Genomic DNA, 22,142 nt, shown 5'->3' on the forward strand with positions numbered 1-22,142 from the left:
AATGAATGCTTGCCTGAAAAATTCTAATTTATGGGCATACGTAAAAATATTAAAATTAACTACAAATATGCGTGTCCGATTGCAATACGATGACTCTGGTCAAACATTTTCAGATCAACTGCTGGCAATTGGAAACGGAAAGCTCCCAGTAGACTCAATTTCAGGACGTATACAACTACCTGCTGATTTCTGTAATTTAGTGACGTCCAAAAATGAATTGATTGAAAAAGTATTTCCGAATATTCTAAAAAATTATAAAAATAATAAATGGCTAAGTGAAAGAGCGATTCTCGCACCCAAAAATATAGACGTCCACGAAATCAACAATATTGTTTTGACGAAGATTCGAGACCAGGCAGTCCTTTACAAGTCAGTCGACACAGTTTTGGAACCAAATGAAGCGGTTAATTATCCATCTGAATTTTTAAATTCCATAGATCTTTCAGGGTTTCCACCACACTTGCTACAACTAAAAATAGGCGTACCAATAATACTTTTAGGAAATATCAACCCACCAAAGCTTTGCAATGGCACGCGACTTGCCGTAAAAAAAAACAATGGAAAACCTAATAGAGGCCACAATCTTGACAGGGCCTTTTGAGGGTGAGGCTGTTCTTGTTCCTCGCATTCCCGTGATTCCAACGGATCTGTCTTTTCAATTTAAAAGATTGCAATTCCCAATTCGATTAGCATTTGCAATCACCATTAACAAAGCTCAAGGTCAATCATTAGAAAAATGTGGTATAGATCTTAATACTGATTGTTTTTCCCATGGACAATTGTACGTTGCATGTTCGAGGGTCGGTAAACCTGACAATCTATTTATATGCAGCGACAATTGGACAGCGAAGAATGTTGTATATTCGCAAGTTTTACGCAGTTAATTTGTATTGTATCTATCTATCTATCTATCTATATAAAAACGAGTTGTGTGTATGCATGTTTGTTTGTAAAAAGAGCGTTTGCATATGACGTCATTATTAGTACATACGGCTTTGTATATGCACAGACAATGGGAAAGCCAAGAATGTTGTATATTCGCAATTTTTACGTAGTTTGAAACACATATATAAATCTATCTATATTCACAGGTGGGACACAGGGACACAACTACAATGGCACGTAACTAATATAGCGCGTAACGACTTACGCGCGCGGGGGGGCTTGGGGGGCGCGAAGCGCCGATATATAAATGACAACCGGGACACTCAAAGAGAAATTACAGACTGAGACACCGAGACAGAAATAACGACTGGGACACAGGGAATATAAATGACGACCGGGACACAGGGACATAACTACAACGGGGAAGGGTGTTTTTATGCTTTTTTTATTAAATTTTTACAAGTCGGGCAAACATTTCCGCCCCTCATTGAGCCTTCAAGTAAATACAGAATTTGTTTTAAGGAAGGGGCGGGGGAGTTGGAGGTAAAAATTTAAATTTAATTTCTCTTGATCTCTGGGAATATATCTGGTGTACGCTGTCATTATGAAACTAAATAGTAACATTAAACCCAAAAATGAGGAGAATTTATTCAGTATAAGAGTGGTACTGGCCCTTCCTCGTTCCCACCTCTGTCTCATGGTCATAGAACCTTCAGAGGATGCTTATTCGATCATAAATTGAGTGTTCTAGTTCTTTTTTATAAGTCGAAAGTGATTGAAGACCAACCAGCTCCTTTCTTAAAACTGCTTTTTCATATATATATATTAGGTTCTCTTTTACCCCTAAGGAAATCTTATCGACATTTTGATGTACCTATTTTGTACTTTCTCTTTGGCTGCTCAATTTTGCATTGATGGAATTTTCCTTCGGGGGGGGGGGGAATTTCCCTCTTGTTTTTTTTTTTTTTTGGGGGGGGGGGGTCAGCCACGCAAGCAGCAATACAAACGGATCACCTTTGTTTGCTACTCTTTCCTCGGGAAAATGGAGGGCTTCACAGTAAGTAAGTATTACGGCACTAGACCCTTAAAGTCTGAATCGGCGGTGCTGATCTCTGTTTCATGACCCTTCATCCACGAATTGCAATGGGGGCTGGGGACCAGCCATCCTGTGCTTTTGCACACCCTTCGTACTTATCTTCCCTAGATTTCTCCAGGTACCCATTTAGAGCTGGGTCGACTCTGGCTGAGCTTATACAGTCATGTCACTGCTCCCTATCCCAAACAAAATAACTGGCTACGCCAGGGATCGAACCCTTGCCCCTTGGACAAAGAATTCTCAGCCCAGCGCACGTCCGTGTCAATCGAGCATAGCCCTCTGAAATACCCAAAATACGCATTGGCATCATCATCGTTTTATTCTTTAGGTTCAGGTCATAGTGTGGCAAAACGGTAATTTTGGTTAAATTGAGAAATTTTATCGTGAATCCAATTTCTCTTTTCTCTAAAGTCAAATTTTCGTTTGGAATTCAATGTGATTTGTTGCTATTTCCTGTTTCATGTCTTTTTCTTTAGCTGTTCAGTCATTTGTTATCTTGTGTAATTTTGCACGTGTCATAGATACCAATCATTAATTACTCCTTCCTGTTTATCAAACACAGACTCACACATGCGAAACTAGCACGTTCCTTCATTCCATTTTATTTGCTTTGTCTTCTAATCACAATTTTTTTTGCAGCAGTTTTATTTGCAATTCAGTATGAGTGGTTGTTTCTTCTTCCATGCCTTTTTCTTTACAGACAATTTTCTATTAAAGTTGCAAAGTTATACTTGTGGATCTTTCCTGAGTTTCTGTTGCATTACTAAAGGACCTAAGCTCAAATAGCTGTTCCGCTTCAAAATTTGGATCTAACCACTGTTTTTTTTTCTAAAAACTAATGCTTTTCATTTGATTGTGTAATTCATTTGTGTGAATTTACAGTTGTTTTTTTTTCTGTTTTTGCAGCTACCTGCCTGTTGGAGTTGATTCAATATATTTAGAAATATATGACGAATGTTCACTAACTCCTGATGAACTCATTGGTTGGAGCCAAATTACAATTCCAGCAAATGTTTTTACTGGTGAAACAGTTGATGATTGGTATGCTCTTAATGGAAAACAAGGTGAAGGCCAGGAGGGCTCTGTAAATATTGTCTTTAGCTTTGCCGTGAGTTTTTTTCTTCTTCTTCTTTATTTTTCCTTCACAGGAGGTGTTATCTTTAAAAGAAAAGAAACAAATAGAGAAAGCAATTGGCTGCATGATTGTAAATGAGTCAGGTTCTGTTTCAACTGAAAAAATGTAACTTCTGAAAATACCAATGGCCATCCCTAAGCTTTGCTTAAGCCAAGGCCATATCCGGGGGGGGGGGAGGTAGGTGGTTTAGCCCCCTCCCCGTAATGTCTGTCCGACTCGTAAAACCGTAAGAAAAATGATTTGAAAAAAATTGTGATGGGTTTTTTTGTTCTTTAAGTTTATTTGTTTTATTGAAAATTTGACACAATTAAATATAGCGTAAAATAAAATAGCCAAAATCTCTATAATGACTAAGTAAGCGTCTATCTAGATTTGAAAATATCAATGACTTTTTAAAATATTGCTTCGATTTTTCGAAGTTTTGATGTATTGGGGCTCGGCAACAAGTAAAAATGTCCAAAATTTGAATTAATTTATCTGAATCCTTTTTAAATTACCTTTCTTAAAAAGGGGGAAAAGACTTGAAGCATAAAGGACAGAATAACCACCGCACGTCTATTATACTTTCCACTGTTTGCAACAATTTTTGCATAGCCAGTTTGGATCTTTATACTTGTATCACAAACAGTACGCTGACGCAAGCTTGAAAGTTTATTAGTAATAGAGATACCAAGCCAACGGATACAATCAACAAGAGGGATATTGGAGTTATTTCAGTGAAGGGGAGTAGCAGTAGTAAAGTTATAGGGAAGAAACTCACATTTATCTATATTAAGTGAAAGGCCAATATCAGAAACTGTAGAGACCATTTGGGAAAGACCCGTTTTGGAACGGCTAATCAGAATCAATTTGTCAGCACACGCAAGATAAAAAACATCCGCAAGACCAGAAAGGTATGTACCTGAAAGGTACTTAGCCAGCACACTAGAAATACAAATCTTAAAAAGCTTAGGGGACAGAACACCATCTCCTCTTCGTACCATTATAATAGTGTCTGGTGCAGATCTTAATTGAAGAAAAGAATTTAATACCAAAACCTAAGAACCATTATAACAGAGAGATTAACCCCGGAATTATGCAGAGAAAAAAGGAGATGACTATGAACCACACTATCAAACGCTTTCGAAAGACCCAAAGCCCAAATATAAAGACCCTTTCCCTTGGAAGAATTATCAATCAGTAAAGAAGACAGAATCTTATGCACATGCTGATAACCCATCCCATGCTGAAAACCAAATTGGTTCTCACCCTCATTGATATTTTAGTCAGAAAAGGTAGAAGAACGTACTCAAAAACCTTGCTAAGGTGATATATAAGGGGGATGCAATCAATCGGCATATGCATCTTAGAGATACCATCCTTATCTATTGATTAAAATTTTAAACTTTTCACAGCATCAATTACGGAAGAAAAAGATATGGGTACTACATGGCATTGCAAAAGGGCTGTACTGATGAGGGGGGTAAGAAGGCGAGTATATACAAAATGCACGGAATAGTTAATCACCGAAAAAATCCAAGAATAATATACCTAGCTAAAGGTGGAAGGCAGTTACTTGTCATCATTATCATCATTTAACTTGTCAGAGTCGATCATTTTTCGCCATTTTTTCCTACTCACAGCGAAATCTATACCGCGGTAACGTGCTGACTTCAGATAACGTTTATATTCGGTTTTAGTTCCACGTTTAGGATGAGCCTGACACCCAAAACCTGGCCAATCACATTCATTTCATATTCGGAGCCATACTTTGCTTGTATCGACTTTAAAGAAGGGTCCATTGACCAGATTCAATTGTGTGTGAATTCTATTTAACAATAAGATTCAAAGTTAAACTATTTTTATGGCTAAAATCGAACCAGGTTTTGTGTTGTATGTCTATTTCTAGTTGTCAAAAATTATAGATAGTATTATGTCATGGTGAAAAATGTATTTCAACTTTAAATCTCATGGTTGAGAACTGTCGATTGGCTCCCAAGATATTGCGATTCCTCACTATTTTTATTTTTATTTTTATTTTTTTCGTCCATTAAAATGTCGAACGAATGTGACAATATAAAAGTAATTAGGCATCTAAACAAGAATAACAATCGAAAATTGTTAGATCTCTAATCATTACTTGCTGATGGAGTCTAAAAAGAAATATTAAATGAAATTAAAATCATTATTTTATTTCACTAAAAGTTAAGGTATTACTGTATTCTAAATAACCTTCAGCTTATGGGTTTTTTTTTCACGAGATGGAAAGCGAAGCCTCCTTAAATTCCATTGTTTTTTTTTTTTTTTTTTTTTTTTCATTATTTACGTCTAGCAGAAAGCCACCAGAAAAGATTTTGCGTGAAGACAAGAATTGAATAGACTTGGAAAGCAAATCGAGCCTGTTAGTGGAACATGTTTCTTGTTAGCGGTTTTTGCTGTTAAATTCAAATTAATTAAGCTTCCAATTTGTTTTCATGTTATTACTAATTACTTCAAGAAATTAATGGCATTTTTGCAAACCTTGCAAGATAATTACCGAGATCAATAATTCTTGCTGGTTTATTGATGAAATTGATTATAACAATGAAAGCTTGGTCAACTGTTGAATAAATCACTAAATAACGACCACTAGCCAGTATCATTTTCACTGACTTGTTTTATCAACTAGCTTCGCTTTCTTTCTTTTTTTTTTCTTTTTTTTGTGACAGGTACTTATTAAGACACAGCTTGGTGCCAAAAAAATACGTCTTCCACTAGAATAATAATTTATTTATTGCCCTCTGTAGAAATACTTAGGGAAAGTGGAGCAAAAAGAACAACAGTTACGTAAACAGAACAGGAAAATGAATCAAACAGAAAAAAAACAGGATGTATTAAATCTACTATAAACGAACAAACTAACGAATCAGCTAGGGGTATGGCCCTAGTTTTTTTCAGCGGCTCTTTTTACAGTTTATTACAAAGTACCATAAGGTTACCTTTGATTTTTGCTGCCTTATACTTTAGTGATGAGTTTTCAATTTCGAGTCAATGACGGTAGATAAAGCAAGAACTTTGAATGCCGAAAAAAACCGATCTGAGGTGTCTAACATCGCGGCTTTTTAACAAAATGACTAAATCAATTTGGATAAGAATATTGTCTGTATAAATTATATTTTATTTACTCTATTGATCAAACATCCCCCCTCCTTAAAAAAATATGCACATGATTGTGTGCATACCCAAGATTGTATGGGTGGTAGAGAGCGGGGCTCAAAAGATTTTCCTATAGAGGTTTGATAATTCAAAAACATGTTAAGTCGAATCAGTAGATTTTTGTATTATTTTAAGTTTTTCGAAATAAAATTCCTAGGAGGGCTCGAGGAGATCTTCTGGGGAGCTCACCTCATCTTGGTGTAGCTACAACGTATGAAATTTAAGTTTGAAATTCACAAACTAGAAAATGGGAAAAATCCATTTCTAGCTCAAATTCACAAATTGAATATGTTGTCCTTGTAGTTTTAGGTTCAAAATTTTTGAACTGATTGTCATCATGACCGCAAATCAGGGAATAGGAGAATTCTCGTCTAATGGTAGTCCAAAGAACCCCCATCTAAAAAATCGGGGAACTCAAGGCAAAACAAAGCATATTTTTGTATTTGTTCTAAGCACAATCCTTAACGTCAATAAATGAAGAAAAAAAATACCATATCCTACGGGGACTTTTACTAAGGAACGCCAACATATTTTTTCTTTTTTAGACCATTTCCTTTGAAAACAAACGATGTGTTACATATTTAAGTTGTTTTATTTTAACCTTGAACAGCGTGAGTTTTTATTCTTGGCGGGAGAAATTATTCCGAAAAGAAAAGGCGGCAGTCGTCTTAAAACATTTGCAGCTGTGGCTCTCAAAGTTCCAATGTTCGCTATTGTGGCTCTTACGCTAAGCAGGTTCGGTCCCATTCTAATTTAGTGTGATACAACTAGACATCTTCATTCCACAAGAAATCTTAATGGGATAAAATCAGGCTTGCCGTGACGTTTCTGGATGAGACATATTGCATTGAAAAATGTCCGGTCGCATATCTTCGGACAAAATATCTTTATTTTTACTTCTATTATCTTCAGACAAAAACTAGTTGTTTATTTTTACTTTGGGAGGAAAAGGTTCATATGTGTACTATATTTTTACTGCTATAATAATGAACTCGATAAAACCCCTTGGAGTGTTTTTTTATCTTGAGTAAAATTCATAGCTTCTGTAATATTAACGATAATAGCAGATGAATAACAAATAATATTATCAGACAGACAAACAACAGGCATAGAGTTTAAATATCAATTTCTAAATTAAAGCATACAGAATATCATTTTAAGGACCCGGCTCCCACCTATGCTCTGTATTATGTCTGCAGGTACAGAAAAGATTTCAAAGCTGCCATTAGCAGAATTTGACAGAATTCCAAAAGCTGCCGATACTTTAGCAGCACAGATTGTGTTTGGGCAACTTTTCTTTGAGCAAAAGGTATTTTTATATGTAAAAATGGTATTTTCAAACAAAATCTTCCATCAAATTTCAATAGGCCTTAAAACTGCCGAGTAGCATTGCTACTATGCTACCCACTTTTTTCAAGGTGGTATGTCTGCATTTATTTAATAAGCATAGAAAATGTCTATTCACTACAGTCTTTAAGATAACATGAGCATGTCAATTAAACAAGTGAATTGAGTTATGCAAGGATCCCTGTGTGTATATTTTTTTTTATGTGTATATTTTTTAACCATATATTAGGCGTGTGTCATATATTTCAATTTGTGTTAGCAGTTATTCAGTGGTGGTGCAAGTATTCGTTACAACTAAGAATGCACCCCAAATGATGACAGCACTTGATAATACATGATAATGTCAAATAACAGGCAGTAAGTAAACTACGTGTAAGCCAGCTGTTCTCCAAGTGTGTACCTACTCCATCCCCCTGTATAATAGATCCATTTTGATAAAACTTGGAAGAAAGAGAATGCTTGGCATTGAAGTGTTTCTCCTCTATTTTGGAAATAACTATTTTGAGGTTTCTGTAAATTTGTTTGTAATTTTTGCAGAGAGTTGGCACTCAATCAATGGTGACGCAAGTTCCCATTAGAAGAGGTATGTCTCCTTACACTTCTGCCGTTCCAGTTCAGCAGGTTTTAATGGTGCCAGGTGGCTATCCAGTTCAGGAAGTAGTCGTCCCATCACCAGGTGCAACTGCTCCTGGACTTGTAACCCTTGCACGACCTCCAAGAGCCGCATCTCCTCAGTTTAGGCCCATGACAGAAGAGGAAATCTCTGAAGTGAGTATTAGTGAAGTAGAATACATTGTTTTTAATATGGAGGATGTTTAATAGTCCGTAAGTCCAGTTGACAAACTGTGGAAATATTTATCTTGTTTTCTTAGAAGCTAAGATTCGGTAAAATTCAACAGTACTACACCTTTAAATTTGAGCAGTGTTAAGCCGCTTCAGTCTGACATGATGGCAAATACTTAATTCAATCCCATACAGTTCAAAGCTTCTCCTTTGAACACCCACCAAGAAACCCCCAAACTTTTTACAATGTTTAGTAGCCCAATTCTTGTCCATTCCAGAACTGAATGGGCAAGGGATGGCTGGATTCTAATCCCCCATTGAACTTCCTGCCTTAAGACTAATGAAACGGAGATCAACACCTCCAGTTTGGACTATTAAGTTTAGTGCCGCGTCCCTTATCTTTTTTTTTTTTTTTTTACTCATATTCCAGGGCGTCCAGCCTTTTCTCATTTTTAGTTGAACTACTTTAAGAAATCGGCTTTGTTTGTCTGACCGACATACCCAAGCTTGTTATGCTCTGTTGTGGTTTTTATGCTGTTTATTATGTAAATTTTCTGGGGATTAAGACTATCTATTCATAAACAGTTCCATAGGGGGTTCTCAACACCATTGCCTCAAAAATTTTAAAGGTTCCACTATAAAACGAGTCCATAGTCTGACTCTAAAGTGTTGAAACTTTCGAGGTGCTCTAAAAGATTTTTGCTTTACATTTATATATTAATAGTCTAGGACTTCTAACATGCAATAAGTGGCTTGTTTTATTTAAACTAATGACGATAAAATTTTTATGGGTACAAAACGACTATTAAATAGACAGCTCTTACTCTTAACCAACGATTGTTTTATTTTAAATTCTTTTGATTTCCCCATTTTTACCTTTGAAGTGTATCATTTCTTGAATACATTTTCTCTCTCCTTATCGCTTAATATTTAGATTCATTAAAAAACAGTTCGAGTGTCTTCTCCTTGCGTAGCGGGTCGATGAAATGCAAACATTTCCACTGTGAAGACAGAAATTGCTTTAAAGTTTAGATGGCGTTCGCGCATGAGCTTTATATTTTTAAAAATAGAATAGGACGAAACTAAGGAGTACTGATACAAAAGCTAAGGAAAATAGTGACGAAAGTTTCTAGTAGCTATTATCTATGGAAAGTCTAGGATGTAAAGATTAGGGAAATAATATTGATTTTCCTTAGTTTTCCAAGGGATATTTAAAAAAAAATATCTCTTAATTTTTCAAAGGGGTATTTCTCCGAAATCTTGTGGGATTCCTGATCTCACCCTGTTCAACTATGTACTGGATATGCGTAACATACATTTTTGTCTAATAAGTTGTGACATAATTTTCTGTGCCCGAAAGGAATGGGTGGAAGGTGCTCTCTGTAGGTGTCATGGTAAGACGTACGATAAGACAAGTCGCCTCTTAATCCTAAACACAGGCATGGTTTTATTCAGTTAGAAATTGAATAACGTAAGTAATGTGTTTATCTACAACCAAATAGTGCGGGTAACTTATAAGAGTGGAATCCGGCGCAATCTTTGGCAAAAAAAAAACATCCCATATAGCGTTTAGCGTGTCTTGGCATTTTTTCAGTGTAATGATAAAGTAAAATTAGTGTAACTGGCAAAACCACTTTAATAATTACTGTCTGATCTCAGTTTGTGAGGAAAACACGAATAAAAAAAAAATGAATAATGCCAACAAATACCAGAGTTTAGATGATGCTGGTGATTTTTTGTCGATATTGGCGTCAATTTCCCCTCTTACAAGTTACGCGTACTCTTTGCATTAACAAAATAACAATACGCAAAAACGTATGAACTACTTTTTATATATCTCAGTTAAAATTAACAAAAGAAACATTCTAAATTTTTACATTGAACGGAACAAACTTTGTCGCTTTTGGAGATTTCAGATCTCGACAGATATGAAAAAGTATTGTGCTTACCTTGACAGTTAAAACTCACTACAGGGTCAAGCTACATTGTATCATCACACTTTATATTAAATCAAACATGCTCACTAAGGAGGCCTTAGTAATTGATGCCAGCCCCCCTCTTCCTTTTGATAACAAATTCTAAATCTTCTCTAAAATTTCAGAAGCACTACTGCACTGAATTTTCTAGATTTTAGATTTTCTAGATTGTACTGATTTTCTACTAATTCTTTTTCTTCTCATCTTTTAGATGAAGGATATGTTCCCAGAGACGGAAATAGTTGTCATACAAGGAGTATACGAAGCCTGTCGAGGGAATAAAGCAGCAACAGTCGAGAATCTACTACAGATGTCTGGCCAGTCTTAATCTTTTCAACAGCATATCAATTGACATGATTAACCACATATATTCCTTTTTTTTTCTTGATTGGTGCCTTTTAAGGCCTGTAGTGTGTTAATTTGTCCTCCTTTAGATGGTCGTTCTAGAATTGGTTAGATGGCGACATTCGTGTCTTGAGAATTTATAAAGTAGTATTTTTATAGTTAAAATCGGAAAGGCTTTCACTTTTGAGGTTTGTACCTAATAAAATCTTAGTTTTAGGAAAATGGGTTCCAGAGGATATTTAAAAGATTCTACTTGGTAGCAAAGATAATATTTTTCTAGTTGTATTCGATTGTATAGATGAGGATATAAAAAGAAATAAAAAGAATTAACGTTTTTGGTTTTTTAAAAATCAGGGTTTTGGGTAGGGAGGGCAAGAATTTCCTTGGACATGCCAAGCATAAAGTAAAATTTACACTGAGGCATGACAAATTAGGTTTCTTTTCTTCTTTTTTAAACATAGACTCGCCTATTAATTACATTTGAAAAAGGGAAATCTGTGATAAATATCATTCTAGGGGAAGATGTCCCAACTAATTTTCCCCTGTCTTATCCTGTATGGCGTTGATTACTTTCCTTTATTCAAAATCCGTTGATAGGATTAGAACATAAGTCTAAGCATACGGAAAATAAATTGAATTATTGAAAAGTAGTTAAATCGTTATATTAGGTCAGTCATATTAGGAGAAGCATAACCAATCACAAGGTGTAAGCTAATGTTCTAACAACTGCTCATTGCATAAATAATACGATCTTCTTGTTCACTTCTGGCTTAACGAGTGAATAAAAGTATAGTGAATAGGCGTCGTTTTAACATATGAGGATTGATAGAGTGTCTTGATGAAGAAACTTTTTAGAAATGCTGATAAAAGCTTATAATTGCAATTAGGGGTTTAGGCAGAAGTGTTACTTTGAGGGGGGCGTTACCCATCTAGATTCCAATCTCCTAGATTGAAGGCGTTTTAGGTCTTAACAGTGGAAACTAATCAATTGTTGAAGTTTTTCGATATTTAAATTCGATTTTTTGTACAATAATTGCTTAAGAATACCCACTACAGCATTTTCTTGTTGTCACTAACGCTCATTTACATATACTATACAGTTCTGTACTATGTGTGAGCGGTTGTGTGCACTGAAAATATTGGAGTTAACTATTGAAGAGCAAAATTATATTTAACACAAACCAATAATACAAATTGTTACGCATTTCCGATATTGTATTCTATCGTTTAAAAGTGTTTATGGGTTAAGACGGTGTGTATTTTTGCTCCTGTGATACGTGATATTCTTATATTATATCCGAAAGTGGGATCACTTTTAAATGGGAAACTTCTGCCCTAAAGTTTAACGATTTCGTTTTTTTTTTTTTTAATTTATCGTAAGTTTTAGAGATGTATACTATAAATATGGGCTTAAAATTGTATCTTACAATGAGAAACTAAAATGTATTCAGTTAACCTTAAGGTGTTAAGGAGAGTGTTAAGTATTAGAGAACGTATAGATTATAACGTAACTTTCTAGACACGGGTTCCCAAAGCTAAATGATTCCCTTACTTTTGTTACAATTCAATTATCCCGATTGATAATTTAAAGACTGGTTTGCAATGACAAATATGATAACCTCGTGGCTAAAACTGAGATCAATAATCTGAGAAGGTGAGTAGGACTTGATTCGCTGTTGCTGTGAAAAAAAATATTCGAAATTGATCAGTAGACTGTAGTAATTGCAATAATAGCTTGCTCGAGTCATGAATTCGAACTATAACAATATGTGTCCATAAAAGACAGAGTTTCAGCTCTGTTTGGGCATTATTGCTTAGAAAATGTCAAACAATAAACTTAATCCGCTGTAAAACTTAATCTTTCAACTTTTTGCCCTACTTAAGGTCTATATCCCCTGCGACACATCTGATTTTGTGACAAGCGGTTTTAACTTCCACTACAATGAAAAGATATTTATATACTTGATTCATAAATGTCAGATCCATCCGTCCATCAAACCAGAATTATGATATTACTAAGACTTCGTTTTAGAGAATGACTTAAACTTGTCCAAAATTAAAATTTCTTTTTTAGTCAATGATTTTCGTGGTTTTAGATTCAAATTGTAAATTTCATGGATAAGGCATAATCTGTGCTATCGACATTTTCGTCTTATGTTGAAACTTTGAAACCACGGGACTGCCGAAGAATAACATACTTATAACTTAAACAGAGAACATAAACCTTAAGTCTATTTTTGTGTGTTACTAATTTAATTATGTAAACTGTTTGCTATCAATTACAGAGGTTATATTGTTTAGATGCCTTAGATCCGCATCTCTTCTAACATGGGTAACTCTTTCAATTCTTTGTTTGGTTCCAACTTTGCAGTTCAATACTGTTTTTGAATCCTTCGGAACCTGTTAGACATAAAATATTTTCTTCACCTTCTTCTTTTCAATGTCTTTTAAGCTTGATTCTTATTTAGATATCTAGTATGTGCCACGCTTCTTTAGCCTCTAGCCTTAGTTTCACCTTGGAAGATATATTCCATCCATGTGCGTAAGTAGCAGGTTTTTTGGGACCGGCAAATTTTGCTTTGAATACCTCCCCTCCCTACTCTGAAATAATTATTTTTGTGTCTGATTCCATCTGTCCATCTTTCATTAGTAACTAGTCGTAAGTTGATTGTTAATTTGCTCGTGTTTTTTTGGCTTTTATTATATTTGGATTTTAAAATTAAATTGCTGTTGCGTTGATTCTTTGTCTTTTTCAAAAGTTTGAATCGCTTATAGGCCAAAGTAGTAAAATAAAGGGTGTGTGAATCGCACTCTACCCAAAGGTTTACGTCGCATGGAGGATCATCACAAATATGATGTGACCCATTAATGAAACTGGTTGTATAAATAAGAAAATACTCATCTGAAAACACAACAAAAACATTTTGCATTTCGTTAGTTTAAAATTTTCTGTCTTAGAAGTCTTTTGCTGTTGGTTGGCTATGCAGGCTATGCTTGAGTAAGCTTTGTTTTCATTTATCTATGACTTTTTTGACAAATATTTTGCTTCGGATCACCACTGTACATATAACAAAGGCCAAAGCTCCGAGCCACCAATCGCAGTAACTGGAGGGTGGCAAAAAAATCTTGAAGAGCCAAAGATCCCAGACCCAACAGAGCAAAGCAAGGGCCAGATATCCTAGTATCGACCAAGTAAACCGACGGCTAACGACTAAATCTTATTAACCAGAGGGAGATGACAACAATCCGACTCTAATTTCAGTCTTCTTTCTTCATTTCGTTAAATATTGCTTCGAATTATCTTTGTACCGTAGTGAGCAAAGCGATTGGAATGCGTTGGAAAGACTAGGTAATAGGCAAGAGGCTGAGCGAAGTGAAGCCTCATTTTTAGCTTCAGACGACACGGGCTTTTGGCCATACCGAGCGGGGAAAGTGACGAAAAGCCTAGGAAGCAGGCTTTTTTTTGGATGGTCCTTTTTGCCTGTACCTATTTGCCACATATAAGAAAATCAAGAATTTAAAACTGAAAATAGCAAGTGATCATCCTGAATCGCAGAAGAACTTTTTGTCGGTAGCCAGAGAAGGAGCACTTTTGACCATAGGGGGTTAGGGGAGAAGTGTACGCACTACTACTTAAAAAGGGTTGAAGATAAATTTTATGTACTGTCGAACAAAAGAGGTCAGAGACAGATCGTAGAGACCTGTAACTAAAGGTTTTGGCGATGAAATGTAGCACTATTGAACAAAGAAGTTGGAGCGTACCTGTTTACCAAAGAAGGTCGGAAACAGAGCAGATGTACAATTGACCAAAGGCGCGCTGATGAATTATACGCGCTACTGAAGGAAGTGTTTGGAATTGAAGTGGGTAAACTGTTTCTCAAGGGGCGGCGTAGATAGGCAGCAAGTACGTTTTGTGGAAGGGGGTTTGAATGGAACGTACTCAATGTTTACAACATGTGAGAAGTATTTCGGGCATCGCTGACTGTAAAAGCATTAACATAAAGGTTAATATCTTTCAATAGCGCTGGAAGAGAAAAAACTGAAATTTCACACGAATGGAACTTGGTCGATTTTAGCATGGAAGTACCAAGGAAACCTTCTTTTTTATCTTGATAAGCTCATTACACTTGGAGGTTATAAAGTACTGTACTTTAATTTTGCGCAATTATAATTCAGAAAACTTATCAAAGAATTGTCTTAGCATTCTTAATGGTAAAGTATGTTTTATGCGACGAATTGGAACAAAATCTAGTAAATTCTTGCAATATCTTGTAGTGCATTTAAATTGACTACCAACCAATGTCCTCCAGGTACAAGCTTTAAAGCTCAACTGGGACGCAAGGCGTATTACCCTGAGTAGTACACAGCTCGGAATGTCGATTTATCTACAAAGAACAGACTGCAGGATGTGTAGAGTAATGGCACCTTCAAAATATCATGAAGGCTCAAGTAGTATGCTTAAAACTCAATCTGGAATCGACATAATAAAAAATTCTGAATTCAAGAATAGGTGTCAGAATATTTTCATTAGAACATACATTACGAAAAAAGCTCCAGGTATCTAGTCACTGTTATCTACTTACAGTTCCACAGTTTATTTCCGTGAGATATTTCAGTTTGCTACTAGAACAGCATTCATAAAGTATATGTTTTATAAATGCTGTCCCAGAATCGCAGTCTAAAGTTTTCTCCTACCTGTCTTCCTAGGTCTCCTACCTGTACCATTGTTTCTCAGTATTATTTGTGTTAGATCTCAAAAACAGGTAAACATTTCAGGTAGTCTCTTGTAATAGTCTCTTGTACAACATTCACTCGCTGTCCCATTGTCTGTGCATATAAATAGATTGTCAGGTTTACCGACCCTCGAACATGCAACATACAATTGTCCATGGGAAAAACAATCTGTATTAAGATCTATACCACATTTTTCTAATGATTGCCCTTGAGCTTTTTATATGGTGATTGCAAATGCTAATCGAATTGGGAATTGCAATCCTTTAAATTGAAAAGGCAGATCTGTTGGAATCATGGGAATGCGAGGAATAAGAACAGCCTCGCCTTCAAAAGGCCCTGTCAAGATTGTTGCCTCTATTGCGTTTTCCACTGTTTTTTTTTTAAGGCAAGTCGTGTGCCATTGCAAAGCTTTGGTGGGTTGATATTTCGTAACAGAATTATTGGTACGCCTATTTTTAGTTGTTGCACGTGTGTTGGAAACCCTGGGAGATCCAGGGAATTTAAAAATTCTGATGGATAATGAACCGCTTCATTTGGTTCCAGAACTGTGTCGACTGACTTGTAAAGGACTGCCTGGTCTCGAATCTTGGTCAAAATAATCTTGTTGATTTCATGGACGTCTTTATTCTTGGTTGCCAGAATCGCTCGTTCACTTAGCCATTTATGATTTTTATAATTGGTTAGAATATTCGGAAATACCTTTTCAACCAATTCATTTTTGGACGTCACTAAATTACAGAATTCAGCAGGCAGTTGTATACGTCCTGAAATTGAGTCTACTGGGAGCTTTCCGATTCCAATTGCCAGCAATTGATCTGAAAATGTTTGACCAGAGTCATCGTTTTGCAATTGGACACGCATATTTGTAGTTAATTTTAATGTCTTTACGTGTGCCCATAAATTAGAATTTTTCAGGCAAGCATTCATTTCGTCTGCAGGGGTTGATTTAGGTATTATAGGTAATGTTTGCCTGAAATCTCCAGCAAGCAATATTAATGTGCTGCCAAAGGGTTTCGAATTTCCTCGCAAATCTCGCAATGATTGATCCAGAGCCTCGAGCGATTTTTGTGTGCCATGGTGCACTCGTCCCAAATAATAAATTTGCATTGCTGCAACACTTTACCCATCCCAGATGATTTGGAAATATTGCACGTGGGAGTTTCTGTAGAATGCAAATTCAGAGGCAATTTCAAATCGGAATGAGCAGTTTTTCCACCTGGCAGCAACGTTGCGGCTATTCCGGGCGACGCAATTGCCAACGCTATGTCATTTTTTGATCAAATTGATGCCGAATCAATTTTATCACAAAGGTTTTACTAGTACCTCCAGGCGCGTCCAAAAAGAAGATTTCTCCAACGTTGTTATTGACACCATGTATTATCTTATCATAAATGTCTTTTGCTCAGACGTTAACTTAGAAATATTACTTTGTACATACGACAATAGATCACTCGTGTTGTAACTTTGTTCACGATCCAATTCCACACATGTCGAAACAGCAGCGTTACGATTAGGTGAAGGCATTCCCAAATCCTGGAGAGGTTTGTTTGCCATACGTAAGCACAAATGTTTAATAATAACTAAAGTGTAGTTATAAATTTCTGATTTAAAATCAAAAGTCATATCTGACGTCTGTAACCGTTTTCGATGGAGTATATTCTAGGCCATTTTCGATTTATATTTTTCCCATAACTCTGTAGGAGCTGAAGGAGAGCAAGTTGTTAGTATGATTCAAACAATGCACGAATTTGACTTGGAGTTGACGTTTCGCACGCGTCATTGATGCAGTTATCCCAGTGTTGGTCATTCTCCAATAAATTCAGAGCTTGGCATGCACTACGGTAAGTGTCATGTATAGTACCGTTTACAGTTCTCAAATACTCAAAGGACGAAGCCTTTTGGCATTAACTCTTTGAGCAGCTTCCTCGGCTGTTTCTTCTGCCATTGTAGGATTTATACTAAAATTTCTCTTTGAATTAACTCTTTGAGCAGCTTCCTCGGCACGCTTTCTTTTCGTAATTTCTCTTTGAGCCGTGAGCCTGTTTTCACGTTGTTCTTGTGATTCCTCGGCACGCTTTCTTTTGGTAAATTCTCTTTGAGCCGCGAGCCTGTTTTCACGTTACTCTTGTGATTACTCGGTACGATTTTTTTGGTAATTCTTCTTTTAGCCGCTAGCCTGTTTTCACGTTGTTCTTGTGATTCCTCGGCACGATTTTTTTGGTAATTTCTGTTTGAGACACAAGCCTGTTTTCACGCTGATCTTGTGATTCCTCGGCACGCTTTCTTTTCTTACTTTCTCTATTAGCTGCAAGCCTTTTGGCATTACTCTTTGAGCAGCTTCCTCGGCTGTTTCTTCTGCCATTGTAGGGTTTATACTGAAATTTCTCTTTGAATTAACTCTTTGAGCAGCTTCCTCGGCTGTTTCTTCTGTCATTGTAAGTTTTATACTAAAATTTCTCTTTGAATCGCCCCCTATACTTATAATGTAAAATAATAATATATAATTATAATCGCGCCACCCCAACACCTAGTTGGTGGGGGCGCTTCGCGCCCCCCCCCCCCCCCCCAAGCCCCCCCGCGCGCGTAAGTCGTTACGCGCCATAATAGTTACGCGCCATTGTAGTTGTGTCCCTATGTCCCACCTGTGAATATATATATATATATATATATATATATATATATATATATATATATATATATATATATATATATATATATATATATATATGGTTTTAACTACGTAAAACTTGCGAATATACAACATTCTTTGCTGTCCCATTGTCTTTGCATATAAATAGATTGTCAGGTTTACCGACTCTTGAACATGCAACATATAATGGTCCATGGGAAAACAATCTGTATTCAGATCTATACCTCATGATTCTAATGATTGCCCTTGAGCTTTGTTGATGGTGATTGCTAATCGACCATTCCCTGTCCCGGTGTCCCGGTCGTCATTTATATCCCCCTGTTTCCCCCGGTGTCCCCGTTGTAGTTGTGTCCCTGTGTCCCGGTCGTCATTTATATTCCCTGTGTCCCGGTCGTCATTTGTATCCCGGTGTACCGGTCTGTATATACATTCGTTTTTCAGTTTTGTTTTTCTCCTTTATTTTTTTCCTTTTTTTTCTTTTTTAGTTTATTTAGATTTTTAGATTTTTTAGTTTTTTTATTAGTTTTTAGTTTTTTTTTCTTTTTTTTTTGTAGTTTTTACCTTCTTTTTAGTTTTGTTAGTTTTTTTTTTTACTTATGTCCTGGTCGTCATTTATACTCCCTGTGTCCCGGTGCTTTGTTGATTGCTAATCGAACATTCCTTTTGTCCTGGTCGCTTTCTCTTTGAGTGTCGTCATTTATTTTTTTCGTTTTTAGTTCTTTTAGTTTTTACCTTTTTTAGTTTTTTTTAGTTTTTTAGATGAAAATTTTTTTTAGTTTTTTCCTTTTTTTCTTTTTAGTTTTTTATTGGTTTTTACCTTTATTTTAGCTTATTTTTCAGTTTTTTCCTTTTTTTAGTTTTTTTTTATTATTTATTTTTTTTAGTTTTTTACCTTTTTTAAGTTTTTTTAGTTTTTTTAGTTTTTTAGCTTTTTTACTTTTTTTATTAGTTTTTAGTTTTTTTTGTAGTTTTTGCCTTTTTTTAGTTTTTTTCAGTTTTTTTTTTAGTTTTTTATTGGTTTTTACTTTTATTTTAGCTTATTTTTCAGTTTTTTCCTTTTTTTTAGTTTTTTTTTAGTTTTTAGTTTTTTTAGCTTTTTACCTTTTTTTAGTTTTTTTAGTTTTTTTTAGTTTTTTAGCTTTTTTATTTTTTTTATTAGTTTTTAGTTTTTTTGTAGTTTTTGCCTTTTTTTTAGTTTTTTTAGTTTTTTAGCTTTTTTATTAGTTTTTAGTTTTTTTTGTAGTTTTTGCCTTTTTTTAGTTTTTTTCTTTTTAGTTTTTTTGTAGTTTTTACCTTCTTTTTAGTTTTGTTAGTTTTTTTTTTACTTATGTCCTGGTCGTCATTTATACTCCCTGTGTCCCGGTGCTTTGTTGATTGCTAATCGAACATTCCTTTTGTCCTGGTCGCTTTCTCTTTGAGTGTCGTCATTTATTTTTTTCTTTTTTAGTTCTTTTAGTTTTTACCTTTTTTAGTTTTTTTTAGTTTTTTAGATGAAAATTTTTTTTAGTTTTTTCTTTTTTCCTTTTTAGTTTTTTATTGGTTTTTACCTTTATTTTAGCTTATTTTTCAGTTTTTTCCTTTTTTTAGTTTTTTTTATTTTTTATTTTTTTAGTTTTTTACCTTTTTTTAGTTTTTTTTAGTTTTTTTAGTTTTTTAGCTTTTTTACTTTTTTTATTAGTTTTTAGTTTTTTTTTGTAGTTTTTGCCTTTTTTTAGTTTTTTTAGTTTTTTTTTAGTTTTTAGTTTTTTTAGTTTTTTACCTTTTTTTAGTTTTTTTAGTTTTTTTAGTTTTTTAGCTTTTTTATTTTTTTTTATTAGTTTTTAGTTTTTTTGTAGTTTTTGCCTTATTTTAGTTTTTTTTAGTTTTTTAGCTTTTTTATTAGTTTTTAGTTTTTTTTTGTAGTTTTTGCCTTTTTTTAGTTTTTTTAGTTTTTTAGCTTTTTTATTTTTTTTATTAGTTTTTAGTTTTTTTTGTAGTTTTTGCCTTTTTTTAGTTTTTTCAATTTTCAGTTTTGTCACCTGATCCAGTTTTTTCAGGTGACGTCACCTGATCCATCCACAGATCCACACACAGACAACTTATTTTTATATATATAGAAGATATAATATTGTATACTTATAATGACGTCATATACAAAGCCTATGACGTCATATACAAAGCCTTTGACGTCATTTGCAAAGCCTTATATACTTATAATGACGTCATATGCGGACAAACAAACACCCATATGCGGACAAATACAGAACATGGTCAAACACACAAACTTACAACTTATTTTATACTAGCTGTTGGGGTGGTGCTTCGCGCCACCCCAACACCTAGTTGGTGGGGCGCTTCGCGCCCAAGCCCCCCCTGCGCGTAAGTCGTTACGCGCCATATTAGTTACGCGCCATTGTAGTTGTGTCCCTGTGTCCCACCTGTGAATAGAGATAGATATAAATATATGTTTTTAACTACGTAAAACATGCGAATATACAACATTCTTCGCTGTCCCATTGTCTGTGCTTATAAATAGATTGTCAGGTTTACTGACTCTTGAACATGCAACATATAATTGTCCATGGGAAAAACAATCCGTATTCAGATCTATACCTCATTATTCTAATGATGTGTCCCTGTGTCCCGGTCGTCATTTATATTCCCTGTGTCCCGGTCGTCATTTTTGTCCCGGTGTCCCGGTCTGTAATTTCTATTCGAACAATCCCTGTGTCCCGGTCGTCATTTATATATCCCGCCTGTGCCCCCGGCGTCCCCGTTGTAGTTGTGTCCCTGTGTCCCGGTCATCATTTATATTCCCTATGTCCCGGTCGTGATTTGCGTCCGGGTGTCCCAGTCTGTAATTTCTCTTTGAGGTTCCCGGTCGTCACTTATATTCCCTCTGTCTCGGTCGTCATTTGTGTCCCGGTCTGTAATTTCTTTTTGAGTGTTTTTTCTTTTTAGTTTTTTTTTTAGTTTTTTACCTTTTTTCTTTTTTCAGTTTTCTTTTTCTTCTTTATTTTTCAGCGTCACTATGAAGTACATATCGACGAACCTTTGTTTTTTTTAACTTAAATCTAGTAGGCATTGATGACCTTATCCAAGTCAAAATCCCAAACCCAATCATCATCGCTATCATTTTCAGTTTTGATATGTTTTGACTCTCGCTGTCCAGGTGAATTTTCATCTAACTGCGCGGTTTTGCGTTCTTTAGCCGCCAGCCTATTTTCTCGCTGTTCTTGTGATTCCCCGGCACGCTTTCTTTTCTTACTTTCTCTATCAGCTGCAAGCCTGTTTTCTTGCTGTTCTTGTGATTCCTCGGAACGCTTTCTTTTCTTACTTTCTCTATCAGCAGCAAGTTTTTTGGCATAAACTCTTTGAGCAGCTTCCTCGGCTGTTGCCATTGTAGGTTCTTCAGTCATTTTACAATTAAACATTTTTCCGTGAACAAATTTCTTAAATACCGTTAATGACGTCACCGTCATAGCAAAAATGACGACAACTAACTTCCTGACTTCAGCAAGCCTGATTTCTTGCTGTTCTTGTAATTCCTCGGTACGCCTTCTTTTTTCACTTTCTCTTTTAGCAGTAAGTCTGCTTCCGCGTTGCTCTGGTAGTTCCTCGGCACGCTTTCTGTTCTTTCTTTCTCTATCAGCCTCAAGCCTGTTTCCTTGCTGTTCTTTTGATTTCTCGGCACGCTTTCTGTTCTTTCTTTCTCTATCAGCCTCAAGCCTGTTTCCTTGCTGTTCTTTTGATTCCTCGGCACGCTTTCTTTTCTGACTTTCTCTATCAGCAGCAAGTTTTGTGGCATAGACTCTTTGAGCATCTTCATCGGCTTTTGCCATTGTAAGTTCATCAGTCATTTTAAACTTAAACATTAATAGATTTCTACGTGAACATATGTCTTAAATATCTTGAATGATGTCACCGTCGTAGCAAAAATGACGACAACTAACTTGATGACGTCAGTCAACACAGAAACATGACGTCACCTGACAGACAGACAGACATACAGACAGATAACTTATTTTTATATATATA

The 22,142-nt window shown here is 35.4% G+C and overlaps 1 protein-coding gene across 1 annotated transcript in view; it reads left to right on the forward strand.

Annotated features, from left to right (window-relative positions):
• Positions 1–13,480, forward strand: part of LOC136038672 (toll-interacting protein-like) — a 34,162-nt gene extending 20,682 nt beyond the window's left edge. The window contains exons 4-6 of the mRNA XM_065721948.1: positions 2,888–3,089; positions 8,175–8,405; positions 10,608–13,480. Of these exons, the coding sequence (XP_065578020.1) occupies positions 2,888–3,089; positions 8,175–8,405; positions 10,608–10,724 (550 nt within the window). The 3' untranslated portion in view covers positions 10,725–13,480. The remainder of the gene's footprint in view (positions 1–2,887; positions 3,090–8,174; positions 8,406–10,607) is intronic.
• Positions 13,481–22,142: the final 8,662 nt, after the last annotated feature.

This window comes from Artemia franciscana, chromosome 18 (genome assembly GCF_032884065.1).
Source record: "Artemia franciscana chromosome 18, ASM3288406v1, whole genome shotgun sequence".
In the NCBI taxonomy this organism is placed as follows: Eukaryota; Metazoa; Arthropoda; class Branchiopoda; order Anostraca; family Artemiidae; genus Artemia; species Artemia franciscana.